General features: G+C 35.4%; 1 protein-coding gene across 2 annotated transcripts in view; it reads left to right on the top strand.

Annotated features, from left to right (window-relative positions):
* Positions 1 to 22454, top strand: part of pcdh11 (protocadherin 11) — a 318250-nt gene that overhangs the window by 103626 nt on the left and 192170 nt on the right. For both annotated transcript variants that reach the window (XM_056472633.1, XM_056472632.1), the window contains exon 4: positions 20115 to 20168. In XM_056472633.1, the coding sequence (XP_056328608.1) occupies positions 20115 to 20168 (54 nt within the window). The remainder of the gene's footprint in view (positions 1 to 20114; positions 20169 to 22454) is intronic.

Here is a 22454-nt window from a genome sequence, read left to right as displayed (position 1 = left end):
AGAGCCCACGCCATCATAAAAGCCTTTGGATAATTCTGGATTGTGCAGAGCCAAAGAAAATGAGAAATAAATGAGTGGCAGGACAGACAGAGAGAGAGAGGGAGAGAGAGAAGAAAATATTGTTGCAAGATGTCTTGGGTTATTCCATGTAATTCCTTCAGACATGGAGAATGTTGTATCATTTAATCAAAAAAGCATTGGATTCCTGTCATATAGTCAGTAATAACAACATTCCAATGAAACATTCATGCTTTTTAGGTTAAGATGTTCAGTACTGGAAATGAACTGGTATGAGTTGGACTGAAAAATGTATGATTTTTAGTCATCGCTGCACTGATGCAAACGTATTCTGAGGATGAAGATGATTCTTGTGATCGCATCGATGAATTTAGAAAACTGACACTAATGTAGTGTAAAAGCATTAGATTTCTAGTACTTTCATAATAGGACTTGATCACACTTAAATAGATAGTTCACCTAAAAAAAAAAAAAAAAAAAAAAAAAAAATATATATATATATATATATATATATATATATATATATATATATATATATATATATATATATATATATACTCACCTTCATATCATTCGGGATGGTTTTGTTTATTTTTTAGCTTAGTTTAACAATTTTTTTGTTGTTATTGTTGTTGTTTTTTTGTTTTTTTTTTAGCTGAAACGGTGGTCCTTGGTAATTCATAAATGCAAGTCAATGGCTTCCAAAACTTTGGGTGTCAAGAAACGTATAGCTCAGTGGTCGTCAACCTTTTAATCATCGCGGACCAGTAAATGCTTGACAATTTTATCACTATTTATTATAGGGTGGGGAAGTGACGCTTTAATTTATAGGTTGTTCGACCATCAACCATTTTCTCAGAGGATGACAGGCTGACAAAACATTGCTGTCACTCTGATACAAGTTTTATTTATTGAGAAAATTACAAAGCACTGCAGTGTTTGGGTGTTCTGTGTTTGTCTGAGATAATTACTCTACCGAAATGTGTATATTTTCCATCCAAGCTGAAGCTGATCAGATGCGCTCCCGGCATTCATTCAGCTGTGTGCGTCCAGAGGGCATCACGCCACTTGCGCGCCACTCACCTCCATTGGAAATAACGAACTTCCAATACTCTAGAAAAGACACGATAAGTGAATGTCATTTGCAATCTCCAGCAGTTGATCTTCTTGCACAAACATGGTGGATTTACCTGATTTGTTGACAAATAGGTTGTGGATCTATTACTTGGCAGTTCGTGGGGCAGTTCGTGGGCTTTTCTCCTTCACAAAGAAACTTTCCAAAGACGTCTGTTTCTTACTCATTTTGCTGCTTGTGGGTTAAATTTGGCGCTCAAGTGACCGAGATGTGAAGCAAGAGAATGCATTCATTTTTCAAAATAAAACATCGTTCAGACTAATAAATAAAGTGGAAATAATTTATGATTTCTTGTGCGGCCTGGCACCAGTTGATCCCCGGACTGGTATAAGTCCATGGCCCGGTGGTTGAGGACCACTGTTATAGCCTACTAATGAAACAAATAAAACAAATAAAAGAAACAACACAAAACAAAAATCTTCTAATCTTTCATTTTGCTTTAATTCCTATTCTAGCCTGTACTGTTCCAAACTAATTTATGTCTGAAATGTTGTATTCTTATCACAAAAAAAAGTTAATAAAACACTTTAAGTAACAGTATGTTATTTTGTTGACATTAGAATTGTATAAAATAAATATAAATTAGCTGTACTCTGTTTCTAAAACACATATCTTATATATTTATATGATATTGAAAATTCTGCATAACAGTGTAATAAAAAAGAGGTCCCACTTTATTCTGATGGTCCATTTGTTGAGTTTACATTACATCAACTAATTCTCATTGGACTATAAGTAGACGGTTAGGTTGGGTTTAGGGTTGGTGTTAGGGTTAGTTTTAGGGTAAAATGTTTATAGTCGGTTAAAGTCTGTTGATGGAGCAGTATCAACAGATATTAAGCAGCCAGTCTACTAATACTCAAATGGACCATCAAAATACTGTTACCAAAAAAGAATTATGACTATGAAAACATGGTGCTTAATTTTTTTTCTATATGCATTTATTTATTTTATTATAAGAAATAGAAAGTTCAAAAGAAGAGCATTTATTTAATATATTGTAGTATTAAATGCCTTTGAGTTAAACTTTTAGATTGTGATATAAAGCATTCGAAATGATCAGTTATACACTGCTTTGAAATTTAAAGGTCTTTGTCAGCCGCCCCGTTGTAAGGGCCCAGAATATTCTGATCCGCTAATGATCGGGATTCATGTTTCTCAACATAAAGATCACAATTTCACATCTGCACCAACATTTGGACTGGCTTCTGTGCAATTGAGTTAGCAGGCTGCAATTTGCATATGAGGTTACCAATTTGACTTCCAATTTTGACTTCGCTTTTGTCCCGCAATTGAATCTTTCAGACATCCAGTGCCCTAATCTGGCCACGATGGTGTTAAATGTCACTGAATAACTGTGTTTAGATCAGCCTGCCAGCGTATGATCATACGGCGCTTTAGAGAGCGCAGATAAAGAAAGGGAAATGAGAGCAAGGATTCACATGAAGGAGAAAACACAAAGCATTATAGTGTCATCGAGGATCAGTTTGCCTTTAAAATCCGCCGTTATTCGTCCATTTGAACCCGACACACATACGGCCGCAGTGTTTTTCTGCCACAATCTTATAAGCCAGCCTCTAGTTGTTCCACTGACTCGGGCTTAAGCAACAGATGACTCAACCGAACAATATGCTTATAAACCACTTAGCCTCAAAAACAAAAAAGAAAGAAAAGCAAGAATAAGCCTCTAAGTGTTGAAGTGCTCATATTAAGCTTTTTACCAAGCAAAACATAAATCCATCATGGCTTGCTTTAAAGTCAAAGTTATTAAGGCTGCACGCTTAAGCTGGGTCGATCACGACATGTTGTAAGTTTCTGTGTCACATTTTATCCCCAGAATCAAAATATTTGTGAAAGACGCAGTCGAAAGCGAAGTATTGTTTTCTTCGTGACTCTCCAAAGGCCATGAATTATTCAGCGTGACCAAATACCAGTTAACATTTTCAGAAACGAGACACTAAATCACTTTTCCGAGAGAGCTGTATCTTATCCCGCACATTCTAGTGGATGAGCTGTTTTCTGGAGCATGAGGAGAAGTTGGCCAAAGCTGGTTCTTCTGCTCTTCTACCTCAGAGACGAGGATCAGCAGGCGGAATCCTTTATTTGTCCCAGAGTTGAGTGTGTGGAACACTTGGCCTCGTCCCTGGGTGCCACCAGGATCAGAGTAGCGCGCGGCCATGGTCTCTCTGCTGGCAACACACAAAGCCGGCTTGGAATGACAAATTGGTCTGAGACACCAGCGGGCACATGCCAAGAAACGCACGCAGAACACACCACACCAAATTGGCAATCTGAACCAAGTTTAGACAAGCTGAACACACAGGCACAAATCAAATATCTGCAGGCTTTTTATGTGTGCATGACTCTGTACTGGGTGTTTGTGCATAATTACGATGCGCTTTGTTTTCGCTATGTGTGATGTTACATGAAGCACACATTTAAAATGCTGTTTTGAATATGAGTCTCAGAGGAGTCTTAGGGAGGTGGCCCATTTACTCTCTCTTTTGTTCTAGTCATGGGATTTTTGGTTTAAGTAATAACATTTGTTTTCTAGGTGCTATTAACTAATTCAAATTGCTACCCAGAAAAAAAAAAAAAAACATGCATAGCAAGATGTTTGCAAAACTCCGAAAACATACCTTCACTCTTATATTTGAGCAGTATCACACTCGTAGCAGTGCGATATAGCTGTATATTGGCACTGGTGGGACATAGCGTGCGTTGGCTTGAGGCCACAGACCAAGTGCATTAGTGTCCCACCAGTGACAATATACAGCCATATCGCACTGCTACGAGTGTGATATTACAATTATACAACAGTTCAAAGGCATAATCATGTGTATAAAAAAGAAAATCAAACACAGAGAGTCTAAAAACCCTTTTGTACGAGGAACTACTTTCTTCCGCCATTCATTCACATCTGCAGCTGACGTCAGAACAACAGAAACTGTTGCCACTTCACAAACCACACTTTAGAGGTAGTGTTTAAATGATTCTCTAGCAAAATGTCTAAAGTGATAACAAAACAGGTGACTTTGCTGACATTTTAAAATTATAAGGCTGAACGGCATGAAATGCCATCAATCTACAGAGATTTCCCAGTATTTCTCTGTTGCAATCAGGATTTCACAATAATTTGCCCCCAAAAAAATTCTGAGCAAAGCTAACACTACTAGTTTTTATGGTATAAATACAGCACTACAACATACAAAATTGAGAGATTGACTCAGAATGTCACTTACCTGGTTTATAATGATTTGTTCTGCTCTAGTGTGAAATTTCTGTAGAGAAAATGCTGTTTTTCTCCCCTAAGGACTTATTATGCGGTCTCTGTTGCCATCTTGTGGCGGAAAGTCAACCATCACTTTCTTTGTTCCGCTCAGACAGACTGATGGCGACAGATGCCCTGAATCCGACCCTCCGAAATTATAAATATTTTACAATAGGCACTATCCTTATACATAAACTGCATAGATGCAATCTAAAAAACTACATTCTCAACTAAAAAAGCCTCAAAAGTACATTATGTTGTGAGTGTAGAGTGTCCTCTGCTTATCGCTGTATGTGGGTGGAATAATACACAGGGGTGAAGAGGCTGTACGAGTGCTGTTATTTGCAGAATATCACATATCTATCAGCCAATCAGATTCGGGAAACCGGACAGAACCGTTTATATTATTATTATTATTATTATTATCATTATTATTATTATTATTATTATATATTAGTATATGTATTTTTCTTATTATTATTTTACAATCTTTATTATATATATGGGCAACATGCTGGCCCAGTCGTTAGCACTATCACCTCACAACAAGTGGTCAGTTAGCATTTCTGTGTGGACTTTGCATGTCCTCCCTGTGTTCACGTGGGTTTCCTCCGCAGGCTCCGGTTTCCCCCACAGTCCAAAGACATGTGCTATAAGTGTGTGTAAATGAGTGTGTATGGATGTTTTCCAGTACTGGGTTGCAGCTGAAAGGGCATCCGCTGTGTAAAAAATGCTGGATAAGTTCATTCCGCTCTGGCGACACCTGATGAATAAAGGGACTAAGCCGAAGGAAAATGAATGAATGAATGAATTATATATATGAGAATCTCTATTACTGGAATGATACCTTGTTTGTTTCATATATATTGTCATATTGGTACATATAAGGTACATTTTAGTAACTAAGGTGTACACATTAGTGTCTAAAAAATATGAAATTACCCAGTGACAGATTTATACTTTGTTCAAATTAAATGTAAAATAGTGTAGACCTGTGGTTTTTTAGGCAGTGGGGTAGCAAATGTGCTACTGTTTAAATGCCACATCAAGCACTGGGCTAACAACTTTGTATTTCTTTTCTTTTCTTGACTCAGCAAATGACTTTTTAACAGTATATTAACGTTTTAAAAGTATGTTTATTTCTGGTGTGGTTATAGCTAGTTACAATTTTTTTTTCAAATGCACTCATATGCAGTTTATGTCATTGTTCCTAATGCAGAGTGAATCATCAGTTATCAGTTTGTGCTTTTTAGTTTGTTAAGCTAATAACATATATACAAGCAGGAAAACAAACAATTAAAAAGATAACATTTTAAAACAAATCCTGACTGCCAGGACAACAAAATAGATGCTGCAACTTTGATACAGCTTTTTAAAACAGCGCAGGCAGTATTGCCTAAAACTTTAACATAGTTCTATGAACCAATATTACTTTCAAGTAAAGCAACTTTAACAAAATATGTGGTTGTTTTTGTTTTTGTATGTCAATTTGTTATATTTCAGTGTACACATCTTCCTCTATTTCAATGCTAAAGCTAATTTACAAACCACAAATGCCAGCAGTCCAAAAATACAGCAAAAGAAGAGACACTTTTTTTATCGTACCATCTGAATCTATAAATTGTCAGTGGATTTGAATGACAGGACTTGTTTCAGTAGATGGCAGTTTAGTACTTTGCCTGGTAGGGCTTTTTATTTTTTTGCTTCAAAATTATATTGTCTCTTTTGTGATGGTTTGTGCTCCAAACCTTGCCTTATCCTGATTTCAGGTGGACCACTCAAATTGAAAGCTCATGTCGCTTGAAGCTGCATCAAAATAATTGAGTCATAGGGGATTTTGACTCTACCTGAAAATAATCCTGAAGAACAATACATTTATTTTTTATTTTATTTATTTATTAGATTTTTAGTTCTATTTCTCTCTGCTGCCGCAATGTACACCAGTCTAGCATTTGGTTATTGAATTTAGTTCTTCTGTCAGTCACAAACCCAAATTTCTGCCTTATTACATTTTTTTTTTTTTTTTTTTTTTTTTGCAGGGGGGAGGATGGAAGCCCCCCAATATGATAAATGTACAGTACTGTCTTTGATTGTATGGCCGAGGCAGCCGCTAAATTATACTGCTCAGTTTGAGGGCTCTGAGTTGCCTAAGGCTTTTAAATTGCTAATGATCAACTGTGAAGAAGCACTTTGATAGCAGTGCCGGGGGACTTTAAAGCAGATCTACTGTTGTGTGCGAAGCGCCCGCCTCACACTGGAAACCCTGTACCATTACTCTTTCAGAAATAGGGGATGTCGAAAAAGGAAACAGGAAGAAAACAGAAGTCGCCCAGCCCACTCCAGAGGCAGACATTTTGCATGCATAAATATTACTCATTAACTCTGGAAATACCAGAATTCAATCTATTAGAATGAATTCTACTAGAACTTTTTGTCTGGTCATATTTACATTTGGAGCTTCTACCGAGGCTTTAGAATGAAGCTTTGAGTGTGTGTCTTTATATTTTACAATCTATTTTATCATTTGTAATTATGAAAATGCATGCCTCGCTTTGTTTATGGCATATTAGAGAGCTTTGTGTGCGTGTGTGTGTGTACCACTTAATCAATGTTTTGAAAAGTTAACCCCCCTAAACAATAATAATAATTGGTACGATGCAAAAATATTTAGGAAAAAATATGTTTTGGAAATGATCAAGTCTATAGGATGCAAGAAATACTTTTGAAGAAACACTTGGTGAAGTTACACCATTGGTATCAAAATCAATAAATAAATGGATCTGTGATGTTAAGACAGGTCATAACAAACATCAGTGCACGGAAGTGAAGTTTAAATGAATGTGAAAATTCATTAGCTCATTAATAACTACAGGATCTGATATTTTAACTAATTACAATATATATATATATATATATATATATATATATATATATATATATATATATATATATATATATATATATATATATATATATATATATATATATATATATATATAAAACAAAATATATAACAAAATGTCGCTAAAAAAATATTTTGTATGGAAAAAAATCTCTAGGCAGATATAATGCATGGTCAAATGGACTATTATGTCCAGGAAAAACAAGTCAGAACTCTTCTTCTTTGTAAATTTAATAATATAGCAATGGTATTTCTACAAATTTCTACAAAATGTTATCATTAAAACAAAGTTATAAAATAAAAAATATAAATGAAAGCAGTATACAATATACAATTCAATGGGTACAAACCTAGAAGTGACAGCTTTTTAGTAAAGCAGATGTTATGTTTTTTTTTGTTTGTTTGTTTTTTTATATTCTACACTGTCGTCAAGTTCTCACATTATGTAGATGTTGTCTTTTTTTTCACCCTGCAAGATCAACAAAATGGAAGTCACATGATCTAAAGCATCTGATAATCCTAAAACACAGACCTGTTTTTAATCCAGTGGAGAGCAGTGGTCTTGTTGTTGCTTATTACTTGTTTTGTAAACTGCCCCCACCCCCACTCTGCCCTCACCCAGTTTTAATATAACACCAACAACTAAAATAAGTGTCATTAGCAAGACAACAAAGTCAAGAACGTTCAAAGTGTTTTCAAAAAAGACTGTACTTAATGTCTTTTCTGTCAGGCCATGTTTACATTTGAAGCTTTTGGTATTTATTTACAATGAACCTTTGGATGTGTTTCATTATATTTAATTGTGTTAGAGCTGCCACAATTGAAGGTGTGCGACTTAATCTATCACAGTGGATTTTTTTTTTATGCAAATAAATATGTTTGTAACAGAATGTTTCAGTAGCTAAAACATGCATTTTAGGTATAATTATTTATATTATTATCATATAGTTTTTTATATTTCATATACATTATTTGGACTTTTAAATTCTCTGAGGATATTGGAAACAATCCTGTCCGCATACAACCACTGAAATCAAAATCTGTGAGTAAATGGTTCCATTATGTTATGTAATAATATACATCATAGGAGTTTAAACTGAAATTACAGTGAATGTGAAATTGCTTAACTCACCAACAACCACAGAACCTGATATTTATACAGTTAAAGTCAGAATTATTAGCCCTCCTTAATTTTTTTTTTTAAGTATTTCCCAAATATTGTTTAAGAAAGCAAGAACATTTTCACAGTATGTCTGATTATATTATTTCTTCTGGAGAAAGCTTTATTTGTTTTATTTTGGCTAGAATAAAAGCAGTTTTAATTGTTTTATGGACCATTTTATGGTCAAAATTATTAGCCCCTTTAAGCTATTTTTTTTCCGATAGTCTACAGAACAAACCATCATTATATAATAACTTGCCTAATTACGCTAACCTGCCTAGTTAACCTAATATACCTAGTTAAGCCTTTAAATGTCACTTTAAGCTATATAGAAGTGTCTTGAAAAATAACTAGTAAAATATTATTTACTGTCATAATGGCAAAGATAAAATGAATCAGTTATTAGAAATGAGTTATTAAAACTACTATGTTTAGAAATGAGTTGGAAAAAACTTCTTTCCGTTAAACAGAAATTGGGGAAAAAATAAACAGGAGGGCTAAACTATCTTAAGAACTAATAAAACTAATAAAAAAAAAAACCTTTTTAGGCATTTTAATACACAATAAAATTATTTTTTTTGTGAAAAAAGAGGCCTATGCTGAAATAATATGGTGTTTATAATGCATATTTTGTCAATTTCAGGTAGAAATACCTACATTTTATAAAATAACAATTTATATATATATATATATATATATATATATATATATATATATATATATATATATATATATATATATATATATATATATATATATATATATATTTATATGTATATATACACACACATAAGAAACATCAGGATACTGCAGTTACTGTATTTATTTTTTTTATTTTAACAAAACTGTTACACTGCAAAATTTAAAATGACTTGGTAGTACTAGTTTTAGTGTTAAAAGATAGACAAAAGTTTAATTGTAAAACAGGGCTGTTATCATCTTTATTTTACATAGCTGTCACCACATTCTCGCACTATGTAAACATTTATTTTCACCTCACAACTTGATTGAAAGAATCTGAAAATCTTTGAAACCCAGACCTCGTTTTAATCCCACCGAGAGAAACGTGGGTGTCATTGTTGCTTATTTCTTGTTCTTTTTTCAGTTTGCTTTTTTTTTATATATATATATTTCACCAACAACCAGAAGAAGTGTCATAAACGGAGACAACAAAATCAAGAGCGTGCAAGGGGTGTGCAACTTATTTAACGCTCAGTACTCTTGAGTGTCAGCCAGGAAGTAACAAGTACAAAGTCTCCCAGTGTGTGAGGAGAATGTGACTGGGCCAGAGCCTCCTCGCTGTGCCAGAGCCTGCCAGAAAAGGCCTGCTCCTCATTTTGCCTTGGGTGAATGGCGGTCTTGTTTGTGAGTTTAAATGGGAGTCGTCGGAGATCGCGATGAGTCTTCTCCACCTGGTGTGTATGGGAGAAGACAAGTTAATGTGACGACGTCAGAGTCTCTCTTTAAGATTGCTTTTAAGGTGAAAAGTACTTCGGCGTTCGCTCCTGCCAATTCGCAGCCTGAGGCTTTTTATCTCATGAGGGCTGGCTAAGAGAGAGAAAGTAACAGAATTATTTGCAGTTTTTGTTATTTTTTTTTTAACTGTGCTGCCATTACTATTAAACTAAAAGCATTACTGCACCGAGGACAACTGATTGATGTATTATTTTGGTATTTGTCATAAGTTTTGTGACTCTTGTCTTACATTTAATGCATAAGAATTATAAAATTTTATTTAATGCCAAAAACCATCAGAATATTAAAGTAAAGATTAGCTTTCATATGGACATTTTGTAAATTTTCAAACTTTATTTTTGTTTATTTGTAATGTACATTGCTAAGAACTTTGGTTTTATGGTTCTTTTGAAACACCAGGTCCCAAAATTCCAAGTTTTATCTTAACAAACCATACTGTACATCATTTTATTTGTTTACATTTATTTTATAAATCCTATAAATTATAAGTTTATAATTATAAATTTATTACTTTAAAAACAAAGACCCTCATGACCTTGTTTTTGTGGTCCAGGGTCACATTTCTTATGGTTTTAAATGGCTGTCATGCCGGTAAAAGCTGCATTTATTAGATTAAAATTACAGGAAAAAAAAATAAAAATAAAACCATCTGTAAAGTTACCTGTTTGTTTGATTAAAATCTAGTAAAAATAGTAATATTGTGAACAGTATTTGCTTGATTAATTAAACTTTAAAAAAGTTGTTGGTTTGCTTAATATGCAGGTAGAAATTTAATTTAATTTACTTTAATTTTATTTTATTTTATTTTATTTTATTTTATTTTATTTTATTTTATTTTATTTTATTTTATTTTATTTTATTTTATTTTTGTCCACATTTTTAAAATCGTCTTTCATCTCATCTCATTTTCGTCCGCTTATCCGGGGCCGGGTCGCGGTGGCAGCAGTCTTAGGAGAGAACTCCAGACTTCCCTCTCCCCAGACACTTCCTCCAGCTCCTCCGGGGGGGTGCCGAGGCTTTCCCAGGCCAGTCGAGAGACATAGTCCCTCCAGCGTGTCCTGGGTCTTCCCCTTGGCCTTTTCCCGGTGGGACATGCCTGGAACACCTCCCTAGGTAGGCGTCCAGGAGGCATTCGAAACAGATGCCCGAGCCACCTCAGCTGACTTCTCTTGATGTGGAGGAGCAGCGGCTCTACTCCGAGCTTTTCCCGGGTGACAGAGCTCCTCACGCTATCTATAAGGGTGCACCCTGCGAAGGAAACTCATTTTGGCCGCTTGTATCTGAGATCTTGTCCTTTCGGTCATGACCATAGGTGAGAGTAGGGACCTAGATTGACCATTAAATCAAATGCTTTGCCTTTTGGCTCAGCTTCTTTACTACAATGGACCGGTTCATTGACCACATTACTGCTGCCGCTGCACCAATCTGCCTGTCAATCTCATGTTCCATCCTTCCCTAACTCGAGAACAAAACCCCAAGATACTTTAACTCCTCCACCTGGGGTATATCAAAATCTGTATGTCTGTTTTCATCTGGAATAAAAATACAAAAAAATGATTATTGAGCAACACTTGAGAATAATTGAAGACTGGATTAATTGCTGCTTTTTAAAATATATATATTTAATAATGTTCTCCATATTTCACAAAATTTTCATTCATTCATTCATTCATTTTCTTGTCGGCTTAGTCCCTTTATTAATCTGGGGTCGCCACAGTGGAATAAACCGCCAACTTATCCAGCATATGTTTTAAGCAGCGGATGACCTTCCAGCTGCAACCCATCTCTTGGAAACATCCATACACACTCATACACTACGGAAAATTTAGCCCACCCAATTCACCTGTACCACATGTCTACACCAGCACCCGGAGGAAACCCATGCAAATGCAGGGAGAACATGCAAACTCCACACAGAAACGCCAACTGACCCAGCCGAGGCTCGAAACAGCGACCTTCTTGCTGTGAGGCGACAGCACTACATACTGTGCCACGCTTCGTCCCACAAAATTTTTACTATGTTAATTATTATTATTGTTATTGTATTTATTTAATTATTTTTTTAAAAAGAAGTGCAGCCTTGGTGAACATAAGTCTTTCAAAAACTGTCAAAATATTAATTATTCAAAACATTTAACCAGCAACATAATCTGTATCTCTGTCATTTTCTTTATGCTTCATAATAAATTCACACACGTGCATGACCAGATTAGATTAGCTGTGATGAAATATTCATGCTTTGTATTTAAACCCCTGCAAAGCAGTAATAAATGAACATGTTTGCTATGAACTGCTTTGTTTTGCTCAGCTTGAGAATGAAATGTGATTTTTAATGCAGCTAATCCTTTTAAAACACATAGCAGGCTCATTATAGCCTCAGGATACACTAGTGTCTGTGTGTGTGTGTGTGAGAGAGTGTGTTTCTTCACCTAGGTGTGTGTGTGTATGTGACAAAATTTGCTTTATCTTTGTTGGCAACCGTAAATAAAAAAATATATCATTCCAAATTAGATCTTGGCTATTATGTGGCCCACAGCACTTTTAAGTGAAACAGGTTTTATCTTCTACTATACAGAGAAACACAGTCACACATTGCTGAGGTGTTTTATGAAACAACTCCATTTACCTCGCAGTTTTTATTATTATTATTATTTTATTTTATCTGAGAGCTAATGTTTGCATGTTAATAAACTACACTGTACATTCTCAAGCTAAATGAATAAATTATAAGTCGATATGTTGGGGTATACATAGTATGTTGAAAGGTAACAGTTGATGGTTTACTGATTAATTTCAGAGGTTAATTACTGGGTGATGCACTTGATATATAAATACTTTTAAGAAAGCGTAGACTAAAATACTTTTATTCTCATGCAGAGAAACTGTGAGTCAGTAAAATGTTTTAATTTATTTGCAAGATGCCTCATATGCTTATCAACTCTGTAAATATCAGGAAAATGATGACTATAACAATACTAACAGGAATGTTGTTACACAATTAAATTGCTGTTTTCTATGTGAATGTAATTGAGAAAGTTGAGATAAAGATTTGTTTCCAGGTCTTTCAGAGATAATTATTATAATATGATGTTCTAATGCACAATATGTAATATAAATAGATACATAAAGCTATCATAATTTTAAATAGAACATATATTCAGACTTTAATATATACACCATATATTTTTATGTATATAAGATATATGTTTTATTTAAAATTGTAGAATTCTTTTTCAGGAGTCTTTTGATTAATATAAAGTTCAAAATAGCATCATTTTAAAAAGAAAAAGAAAAATCTAGCAATGTTAAAGCCTGCCAATGAACATGAAGTTTATTAGTTTTGTATGTATCCTTGCAGAACAAAATATATCAATTTATTTTACACAACAAAACATTTAAAATTAAACCCAAATGAAAAAAAAAGTCAAGAAATACATGGGCTTGACATTAACACCCACCAAATGTGGGTAGATTTCCCCTGTGGTAGGTTAGACAGCCTCTCACACTGACCACTTTGGCTGCTTGAAAATAATTTTTTATATTGTAGTTTTCTTAAAAGCAGGGTTCGACACATAGTCTAAATCAAGTAATTTTAGCATGTCAAAGTCAAATTTATGCAAATAAAAATATTTTCCTTACAACAAAATTATGGCTAGTGAATATGGCGAGTGGTTAGTAATGTTGGAATTCTACTAGCCACAGTGGCTGGTGATCAAAAAAGTTAATGAAAAGCCCTGCTTATATTATATTATATTATATTATATTATATTATATTATATTATATTATATTATATTATATTATATTATATTATATTAAACTATCAAATAAAACGCAGTATTTTTGTGCAGTCACACATTAATACAGGACAATTCTGTTTATAACACTTTCAGAAGAAAATAAAAACAAGAACAAAAAACGTCAACTTTATACTCGCTATTAACAAACCATTAGCTTAGTTTTAGTAAAAGTATTAGTTTGCTGCTTATTAATACACTTAAAAAAGGTGTTTGCTGCATGTTTAAATTACTTAATTAAAATTAGTTGAAACAACACATTTTTTAAAGTTTTTTGGGGGACAACTTAATTGTTTTATGTTCAATCTTTGAATCTTTTTTTTCAGTGATTGTAGTAGGGATGTAGAATAAGATACTTTATAAGTACTAATAAACAGCCACTATCTAATAATAAGCCAGTAGTTAATAGTGGGAATTGCTACTTAAGGTAAAGTCTTACCAAAAAAAAATCCACATTGCTTATTGAATATTTTGTAGATGCATAATATGTTTAAAAAAAAGTTGTAAAATGACTCGAACTCACCTGAAATCATAATCATGATTTGCCAACTCATAAATACAAACTTCCCAAAAGCACTTGACCGTGACATTTCTAAACGGGACGCAAGTGGCACTTGCTTCATAGTCCAATCCACCCGCTGTGCTTTTTGTAATGACAAGACCTTTTTTTCCCCATATGCAGTCCAATGCAGCATTAATGGCCAAAGCCAGCCTACTGTACCTGTGCCTCATTACAAAGGTCTAATTGAGACGTCTCAGCTCTCAAGACCAGTCTAAAATAAAGGACTTCACACTGCTTAGCAAATGAGCACACCAGGAGCAAGAAACCTCTGTGTCTTGATGCACTTGTGGGAGGCTGTCATTTCAAAGAGCACCCCTTTATAGCGATGGCACATTGAGCGCCAGTCAGCCTCAACACTGCTGGCAAGGAGATTACGGCTCTTTGCTCGCTCTTTCTCTCTCCACTACCATTTGGAGAGGAAAACATTCAGCGGAGTGAAGTGAAGAAATCACTTCCATTGCTTGTTTTGGGGAGGAACAGCAGAGAGGTTTAATATTAGCAATTTGGCGTCTCGATAAAAACTAATTTGTCTTGGTAGCGCGAAGCAAAGATGTAACACGTAATGAGAAGAGATAATAAATTTCCCCTTCTATCTGGCATTTTCCATCATGTTTATTTGACTGCACTTCACAACCTTGACAAAATCACATTTCGCTTTCGCAAGTTTACTGTCGATGCATGAATTATAGACAGAGACGTGGAGAATGGAAGATACCAATAAAGTATTTTTTTTTGGGGGGGGAGTTAAAAAAAAACGACATTTGAAAGCCATTCTCCTCAATCCGCTGTTATTTCACATGAGTTATCTGCTCTCCAAAATAACAGCGGAGCTCTGAAGTCATTGGCTTTTACCAGTGCAGTTATGTAGCATTTGCATAGCCTAGGCTTTCAGTGCAACGTATAATTTAGCAGCACATTACAGAAAGGCCATTCATTTGAACACACCGGGTCAACTCTGCCTGATAATGGTGCCTGTGTACCTGCAAATGAATAAAGCCCCAGTGGCGTGCATGTGTGTGTGAGTGTGTCTGTCGTCTATGTCAGATTTTAATGGGATCATATATTATTTAAACATGCAGGACAAGTTAATACACTCCGTGCAGCATACCTGTCATATTAAATAATTAACCGTGGCTGAGCAAAACATTAAACAGGAAATAAAGCTTAAACGCAAATGCATTTTTTTACAAAGAGAGATCTCATTCTTTTCTTCAATATGTTTTTTTTTGTTTCATAACTGTTGGCCGGTTTATTTAAACAATATCACACCAGCAAAAGGTGTTGTGCTGGGTATCAGCATGACTGTGATTCAGCCATCGGCATGACGCCAGAGGGTAATTAATATGCAGTTCTACAGCATGGTTTGACATTGCTTTTTATGAAAAAGTTCTATAAAACAATTGCTTAATGCTGTTTTAGACAAAATAGATTTTTTTTTTAAATATATATTTATTATAAATTATACAAACTCATTTAAAAAAAGTCAAACAATGAACATAGATGAAAGTTTTAAACATATATACACTCAGAAATAAAGGTACAGGAGCTGTCACTGGGGCAATAGCTTTTCAAATTATACATATTTGCACCCAAAGGGTCCACAGTGGTGCCTCAATGGTGCATATTAGTGCCCAAATGTACCTAAAAAGTACCTTTGAAGTACTGTCCGCTTGTTAAGTGTGACGTCACGCGAAGCGGCTTCCAGGTCCAAGCGCTCTATCAAACTGTATGAGTAGGCTTATCTAATGCTAATAATAAACGTTTACAAAGCGATGTAATGCTTTTGCAAATCACGATCACAATATATAAAGTTGAAGTCTGAATTATTAACCCCTCCATTGAATTTTTTATTTATTTTTTTTAAATATTTGCCAAATATCTGCCAAATTTTCACAGTATGCCTGATAATATTTTTTCTTCTGGAGGAAGTCTTATTTGTTTTATTTTGGCTAGAATAAAAGCAATTTTTAATTTTTAAAAAACAATTTTAAGGTCAAAATTATTAGCCCCTTTAGATTTTTTTTCCCGATAGACAACAGAACAAAACCATTGTTATACAATAACTTGCTGAATTACCCTAACCTGCCTAGTTAACCTAATTAATCTAGTTAAGCCTTTAAATGTCACTTTAAGCTGTATAGAAGTGTCTTGAAAAATATCTAGTCAAATATTATTTACTGTCATCATGGCAAAGATAAAATAAATCAGTTATTAGAGATGAGTTATTAAAACTATTTTGTTAAGAAATGTGTTGAAAAAATCTTCTCTACATTAAACAGAAATTAGGGGGAAAAAATAAACAGGGGGCTAATAATTTTGACTTCAACTGTATATCCATGCCTAATATCTGATGGCCAGAAAGTGATAAATTTTTTATAAATCGTTAAAATGTTGTCATTTGTGGTACAGCAAGTCCAGAGACTGTTGTGTACGCTATGATTTTATTTAAAATTCACTTTAATGTGTGATAGGACTAAAAAGTGGCCATAAACGAATATTTTCTCAGTTCAAATGAGCAGCGGCTTGGACCCGGAAACAGTATTCTATAAATCATGAATTAACAAATGGATTATGAACCCTTCAGGTATGTACTTTTAAAGGGTACTGCCCCAGTGACAGCTCCTGTACCTTTATTTCTGAGAATGTAAGGAAACATTTGTATTTATTTATTTTTTAGCTACTGTATGAGCCACCCAGCAAAACAGATGTTGTGACTTATATTGATTTTGGACTTTTCACTGTTTGTGTAGCCTGTCTGTGTTTGTGCGTTCCAAACTGTCAGTCTGTAGACAATTCATAACAGTTTGGCACCAAATATAAAGCTCCACTCATTTTCTCCATAGGGGAAAAAAAAAGATAAAGCTGTAAAAAAATTGTGCTTCTGTTAAACCCATCTGTTTGCATTATTTTTTACTTTTAAATATTTGTGTTTATGATATAATTATACAGTATAAAGATATAAAGATAATAGTTTGTGCAGAAAAACAGCATTACCGATAATGCTTTACAAAAATGTATACTAATCAGAAAGCAAAGTATACGAAAACATGTTTAGTGGTTGACCGGAGGTGTGCAGGAATTACACTGATTACTAAGCTACACCTGCATGCTATTTCAGACTGAATATTCAGAGTAGCATGATAAAGGGAGTGCATCACAGGTTGTCATTGTTCAAAAATGAATATAAAACAAAGTTCACCTCAGCAAAGCAGGCTAGGCAGAATAACGCTATTTACTGAAGTTTTGTTGTTAAACTAAAGAAAAATCTACATTAACAATGCTGTAAAATGTCTCTTAGGAAATTTAAAATAGTTACATCAATCTTTCTCCTGAAGATTTCAGTAGCTGAACAACACTTCTGTGCATATAACCCATTCGTAAAACAACACAATCTACATAAGCTTTGCGTGACTAAAATAGTTTTAAAACAAAAGATTACCTGTCTAAAAGAAATACTTCAGCCATGGTGTCATCCTTCGTCTAGCTTGCAAAAGTAACTCCAATATTGATTCAGGATTTGAAAGAGTTTTGATTCAGCATTTGATTTTACCGATTTGGCTTGTAGCGTGCAAGCATGCGTGCACATGCTAATGGCGGATCTGCGTGACCAGAGATGCACAGTTGTACAAACTACATTTGCTGACAGACAGTTTGGGCTACTTATCAGAATTACGGGAATTGTCAGCTTGACAATATTAACTGGATGAACATATTTTAGTCTAATGCCTTACCCAGAATTTAAAAATACATATAAATACATTTAGATCATTTAATTTAAACATTACTATTGGAATGTGAAGAGACTTTGAACCAGCACAACAAAAAAATGTTTCTAAAGACAATCACCTACTGCACCTAAATATGTTATTTACAGTACATACTTCCATTATACTTAAAATATATTGTTTCCTTAAATAAAACCAAAAAACTGAATACATGTGATTTTATTGTATCAAGAGATTTATTACATTGCTTTGTTCTTGAATATTAGCATACATCAATAATCATTTGGTGTGTATTTTATTTCTGTGTGCATGCACGTCTTGCACAGTGTGTAAGAATTATTCAGAAATCATTTTTCAGAAAATATATAGAAAGGATGGTGCATATGGTATACAAAACACTTGACAGCAACACCTTTGTAATCTGAATCCAGAAAAAGGTTGCAGGACATTTCTAATATACAGTATCATACAATGGTCACTGGTTCAAGTCCCAGCTGGGCCAGTTGGCATTTTTGTGTAGAGTATGCATGTTTTCCTTGTTTTTATGTGGGTTTTCTCCGGGTGCTCCTGTATTCCCTACACTCCAAAGACATATGCTATAGGTGAATTGAATGAACTAAACTGACCACAGTGTTTTAGTGTGTGTGAATGTGAGAGTGTATAGGTGTTTCATTGAATCATGTCATTGATCATCTCATTGAAATCACTCAACTGATTCATTCGACTTAATTCAAATCATTCGACTTCATTTACTCAACCAGTTTGTTCATCAGATGTGATAAGTGTTCTCTATAGCCTAAATGTTGAGATGATCCTCAGCATGCCAAGTGGTTTATATGGTTTAAATCATGCTGTTCCTAACAAAAGCTTTAAAAATTTTTTGACTGACCAAAGCAGAGCAGACACAGGTCAATGCAAGCAATGCTGACAGCGATTCTCCTGAATAAACATGTTGTGTCCTCTGTGCTGCCCTTGCGACCAGGAGAACGTGTGCTTTATTAGTCTCCCCCTACTTGAGTTCCTGTGCCAGCTCTGCTCAGGTTTCGATATCATGTATTGTTTAAAACACCCTCATTAAAGGAAAAAACTGTCTCAAGGAGCACAAGAACCAGGCTGAAGAGGGGAAGAACGATTCCATAATTGGTCAATTGTGCAAAAAAAAACATGTAAAATCTCTGAAACCTATGTCTCGGTGGAGTTTCATCTTTGCAGGAGTGTCACAAACCCCATTTCTATTATCTCGCATGCCTAGGGCTGACCACGCAGTGTTTGTCTTTTACCCAACAGCGGGTGTGAAGTGAGGTTACCACACAGCCAATGCTGACTCCTCTAAGTGCTGATGAAATATAGATGTTGAAGTCTGGACCGCTCAATGTTTCATCTCTCTTGCTGATACCATAAGGAAGCCATTAATAGTGTCAGAGAGCATTAGTCCTACAAAAAGAAGATAACTGGATGTAGAAGAATGACTGGCAGCACCTGCATGGAATCAATTGGGTGTCCCACAAGTATTCTAGATAGAAGTTTGTCCCCCACCGTGTGGGTTTGACTGCTGTTTGTTGCTCATATGTATGCGAGGTCACTTCAAGATGGTCATTTCCCCCTGCGCCGCTTTTGTCAGTGTGCAGAGGCCCGCATCATGCATAATCGCAAACAGCAGGACCATCTGTTGTTGCCTTGTTGACTTACCTACGCGCAACCTTTTTAGTGTTGGTTTCCATGTATCAGTCTGATGTAGCACCATATTTACAATATGTTAATTGGTTAATGAAATCCTGTTTGAGAACCTTTGCATATGTTATCAAGCCTGTGCTATGTGTATGTGAGTGGAGGAATAGGAGAAGTTTTCCTGTAGCCATCTGTTGATGGTATATTGCACAAGGGCAGATTGATGACCTTAACCTTTACTCACTCAATTGGCTTTTCCATTTCTTCAGAATAAGTGTACGTAATAGGTCACTTTGTTCTCCCTTATTATGAAACATGCAATTTATAGGAACTGCCCTTGAATGCAACTGTTTTATTCTAACTAAAATAACTAATACAGAGCAATTTGTGTTTCTTCTAGAACCAGACCCCGGATAAAGCATTCCCTGTTGTCCCAACCATGTGCCCTCACAAGGTAAATTACTGTCTTACTAATAGTTCTGCCTTTTAGAAGCAATGTATTTTCAGTGGGTGATAAAGTCGCTACAGTATGTTGCTCCTCTGTAAATCTGTGTTTCTAAAGTGGTGGATTGCAACCCCAAAATGTGTCTTTTGTAATACACAAACAGAAGGCCATATCACACAGACAAATCACCATGCAGCCCAAGATTGGTTACATACTGAAGGTATGCAGAGCTGAGCCTGGTCAGTAACTGGATGGGAGACCACATGGGAAAACTAGGTTGCTGTTGTAAGTGGTGTTAGTGAGGCCAGCAGGGGGCACTCAACATGCAGTCTGTGTGGGTCCTGATGCCCCAGTAAAGTGAAGAGGACACTATACTGTCAGTGAGCGCCATCTTTCGGATGAGATGATTCCCAAAATACTTTTCGTAAAGAGTAGTGGTGTAACCCCTGGCCAAATTGCCTTGATCAGCCCTTAACCATCACGTCCTCTCAATCATCTCTATCTCCCGAATTTACTGTATTGCTGTCATTCCACTCCACCTATAGCTGGTGTGTGATGAGCGCCCTGGAGCCGTTGTCCTGTGTCTGCCGTCACATCATCCAAGTGGATGCTGCACACTGGTGGTGGTGTGGAGAGACCCTCCCCCTCATGATTGTGAAGCGCTTTGGGTGTATGGCCATACATGATAAATGCACTATATAAATACACACATTACATTACATTACATTAAGGAACACATTTGAAAAGATAAACACAGTAGAGATTTAGATGAGACATTAGGCTGCTGCATACATTTATATGATTTACCGCGTATACCACTTTGTCAAAATGAGATATAACTTCTATAGATGTTCATTTTTGTGTTCAGTATTTATCACTTTATTCAAGAGTTGAAATTTAGCTGATGATTGATTATAAAGTTTGTTTGCCATGCTGTCCCAGGAGAGAACCCTGAGCTCATAAGATCCTCGAGCCCGGGGCTCCTTCCGGTTTGCAAGGCGAGAGGGGAGTTTGAGCTCTGGTAGATCTCGAGAAGTCCCCTGCTTTTGTAGAAAATGAACAGATAGTGATCAATCTTAAGAGATAACTACTTACTATGTGCATGTCTATGGTGCCGATTTCCATTAGTCAGTTAACTTAGGTTGCATGTTTTTGGATGGTGGGAGGAATTCAGGGGAACCCAGGGGAAACCCACATGAGCACGGGGAGAACATGTAAACTTCGCACAGAAACGTCGGCTGGCTTGGTAAGGACTAGAACCAGTGACGTTCTTGCTGTGAGGCAACAGTGCTGACCATTGGGCCACCGTGCCACCCATCTAGGAAAGTAGGAGTAGGGCTGGAATGGGGGGATTCTTCAAAACGAAGATGGCTGTTATATGGAACTTAGGTAGTTATAGTGGCTTGAATCATAAATTGGATAATGCGGGACCAGCCACAAGCAATCATTAGCACGTGATCCTCTCAAAATTAGTTTATATAAAAACTTCACTTAGTACAGATTTGATACCAGTTACATATCCAATACTGATGCAGATCCAATATGAAACCAATAAATTGTGCATCCCTAAATAGATCATTTTAAGCATTTCAGGTCCTGGTAATATTAATCGGAAAATAGTATGTTTAATGTGGCTGGAAGGGCATCCACTGCATAAAACATATGATAGAGTAATTTGAGGTACATTCCACTGTGCTGACCTCTGATAATTCAGGGACTAAGCCAAAGGATAGTGAGTGAGTCAATGGTACATTTAAAAAAGTTGAAATCATACCCATTTTTCTTGACTTTTGTAACTATTGTGTCTTACCACCCCACCTCTTGATCTGTGTCCTAAAACAAAACCAGTTTAGAACTGCTGTTATATAATTGGTGCTCATGTATCATGATCATCTTATTCTGTGAGCATTTAAAAAATATATATATTTTGTGCTTTACTTGGATATGTTGAAATAGAACAACATGTCTTTTTCTTCTCTCAGCCATGCACCAGAGCAAGGAAGCATGACAGTAGATATTTCCTTTTTATTGTGTCTTATCTCAGGTTGGAAACAATGCCCTGAATTAAACCGTAGTATTGCTACAAGATGTCGAATTATCTGTGATTTCATGCTTTTTCGGGCTCAGGATTTACCAAAACAGTGACAAGAATCAGTCGTATTCTTTGTGTAGATGAACAAAAAGAAAGTACATTTCCTATTTGACAGCTGACTGCCTCGGTTTTTGTGCAGTTTTGCATGGAGCCTACAGTATGTGTGAAATGCAATAATGTGTTATATTGCCAAACCTCTCACT

This window comes from Danio aesculapii, chromosome 14, assembly GCF_903798145.1.
Source record: "Danio aesculapii chromosome 14, fDanAes4.1, whole genome shotgun sequence".
In the NCBI taxonomy this organism is placed as follows: Eukaryota; Metazoa; Chordata; class Actinopteri; order Cypriniformes; family Danionidae; genus Danio; species Danio aesculapii.
The sequence above is the reverse complement of the archived record's forward strand: the minus strand, read 5'-3'. Positions and strand labels throughout refer to the sequence as shown.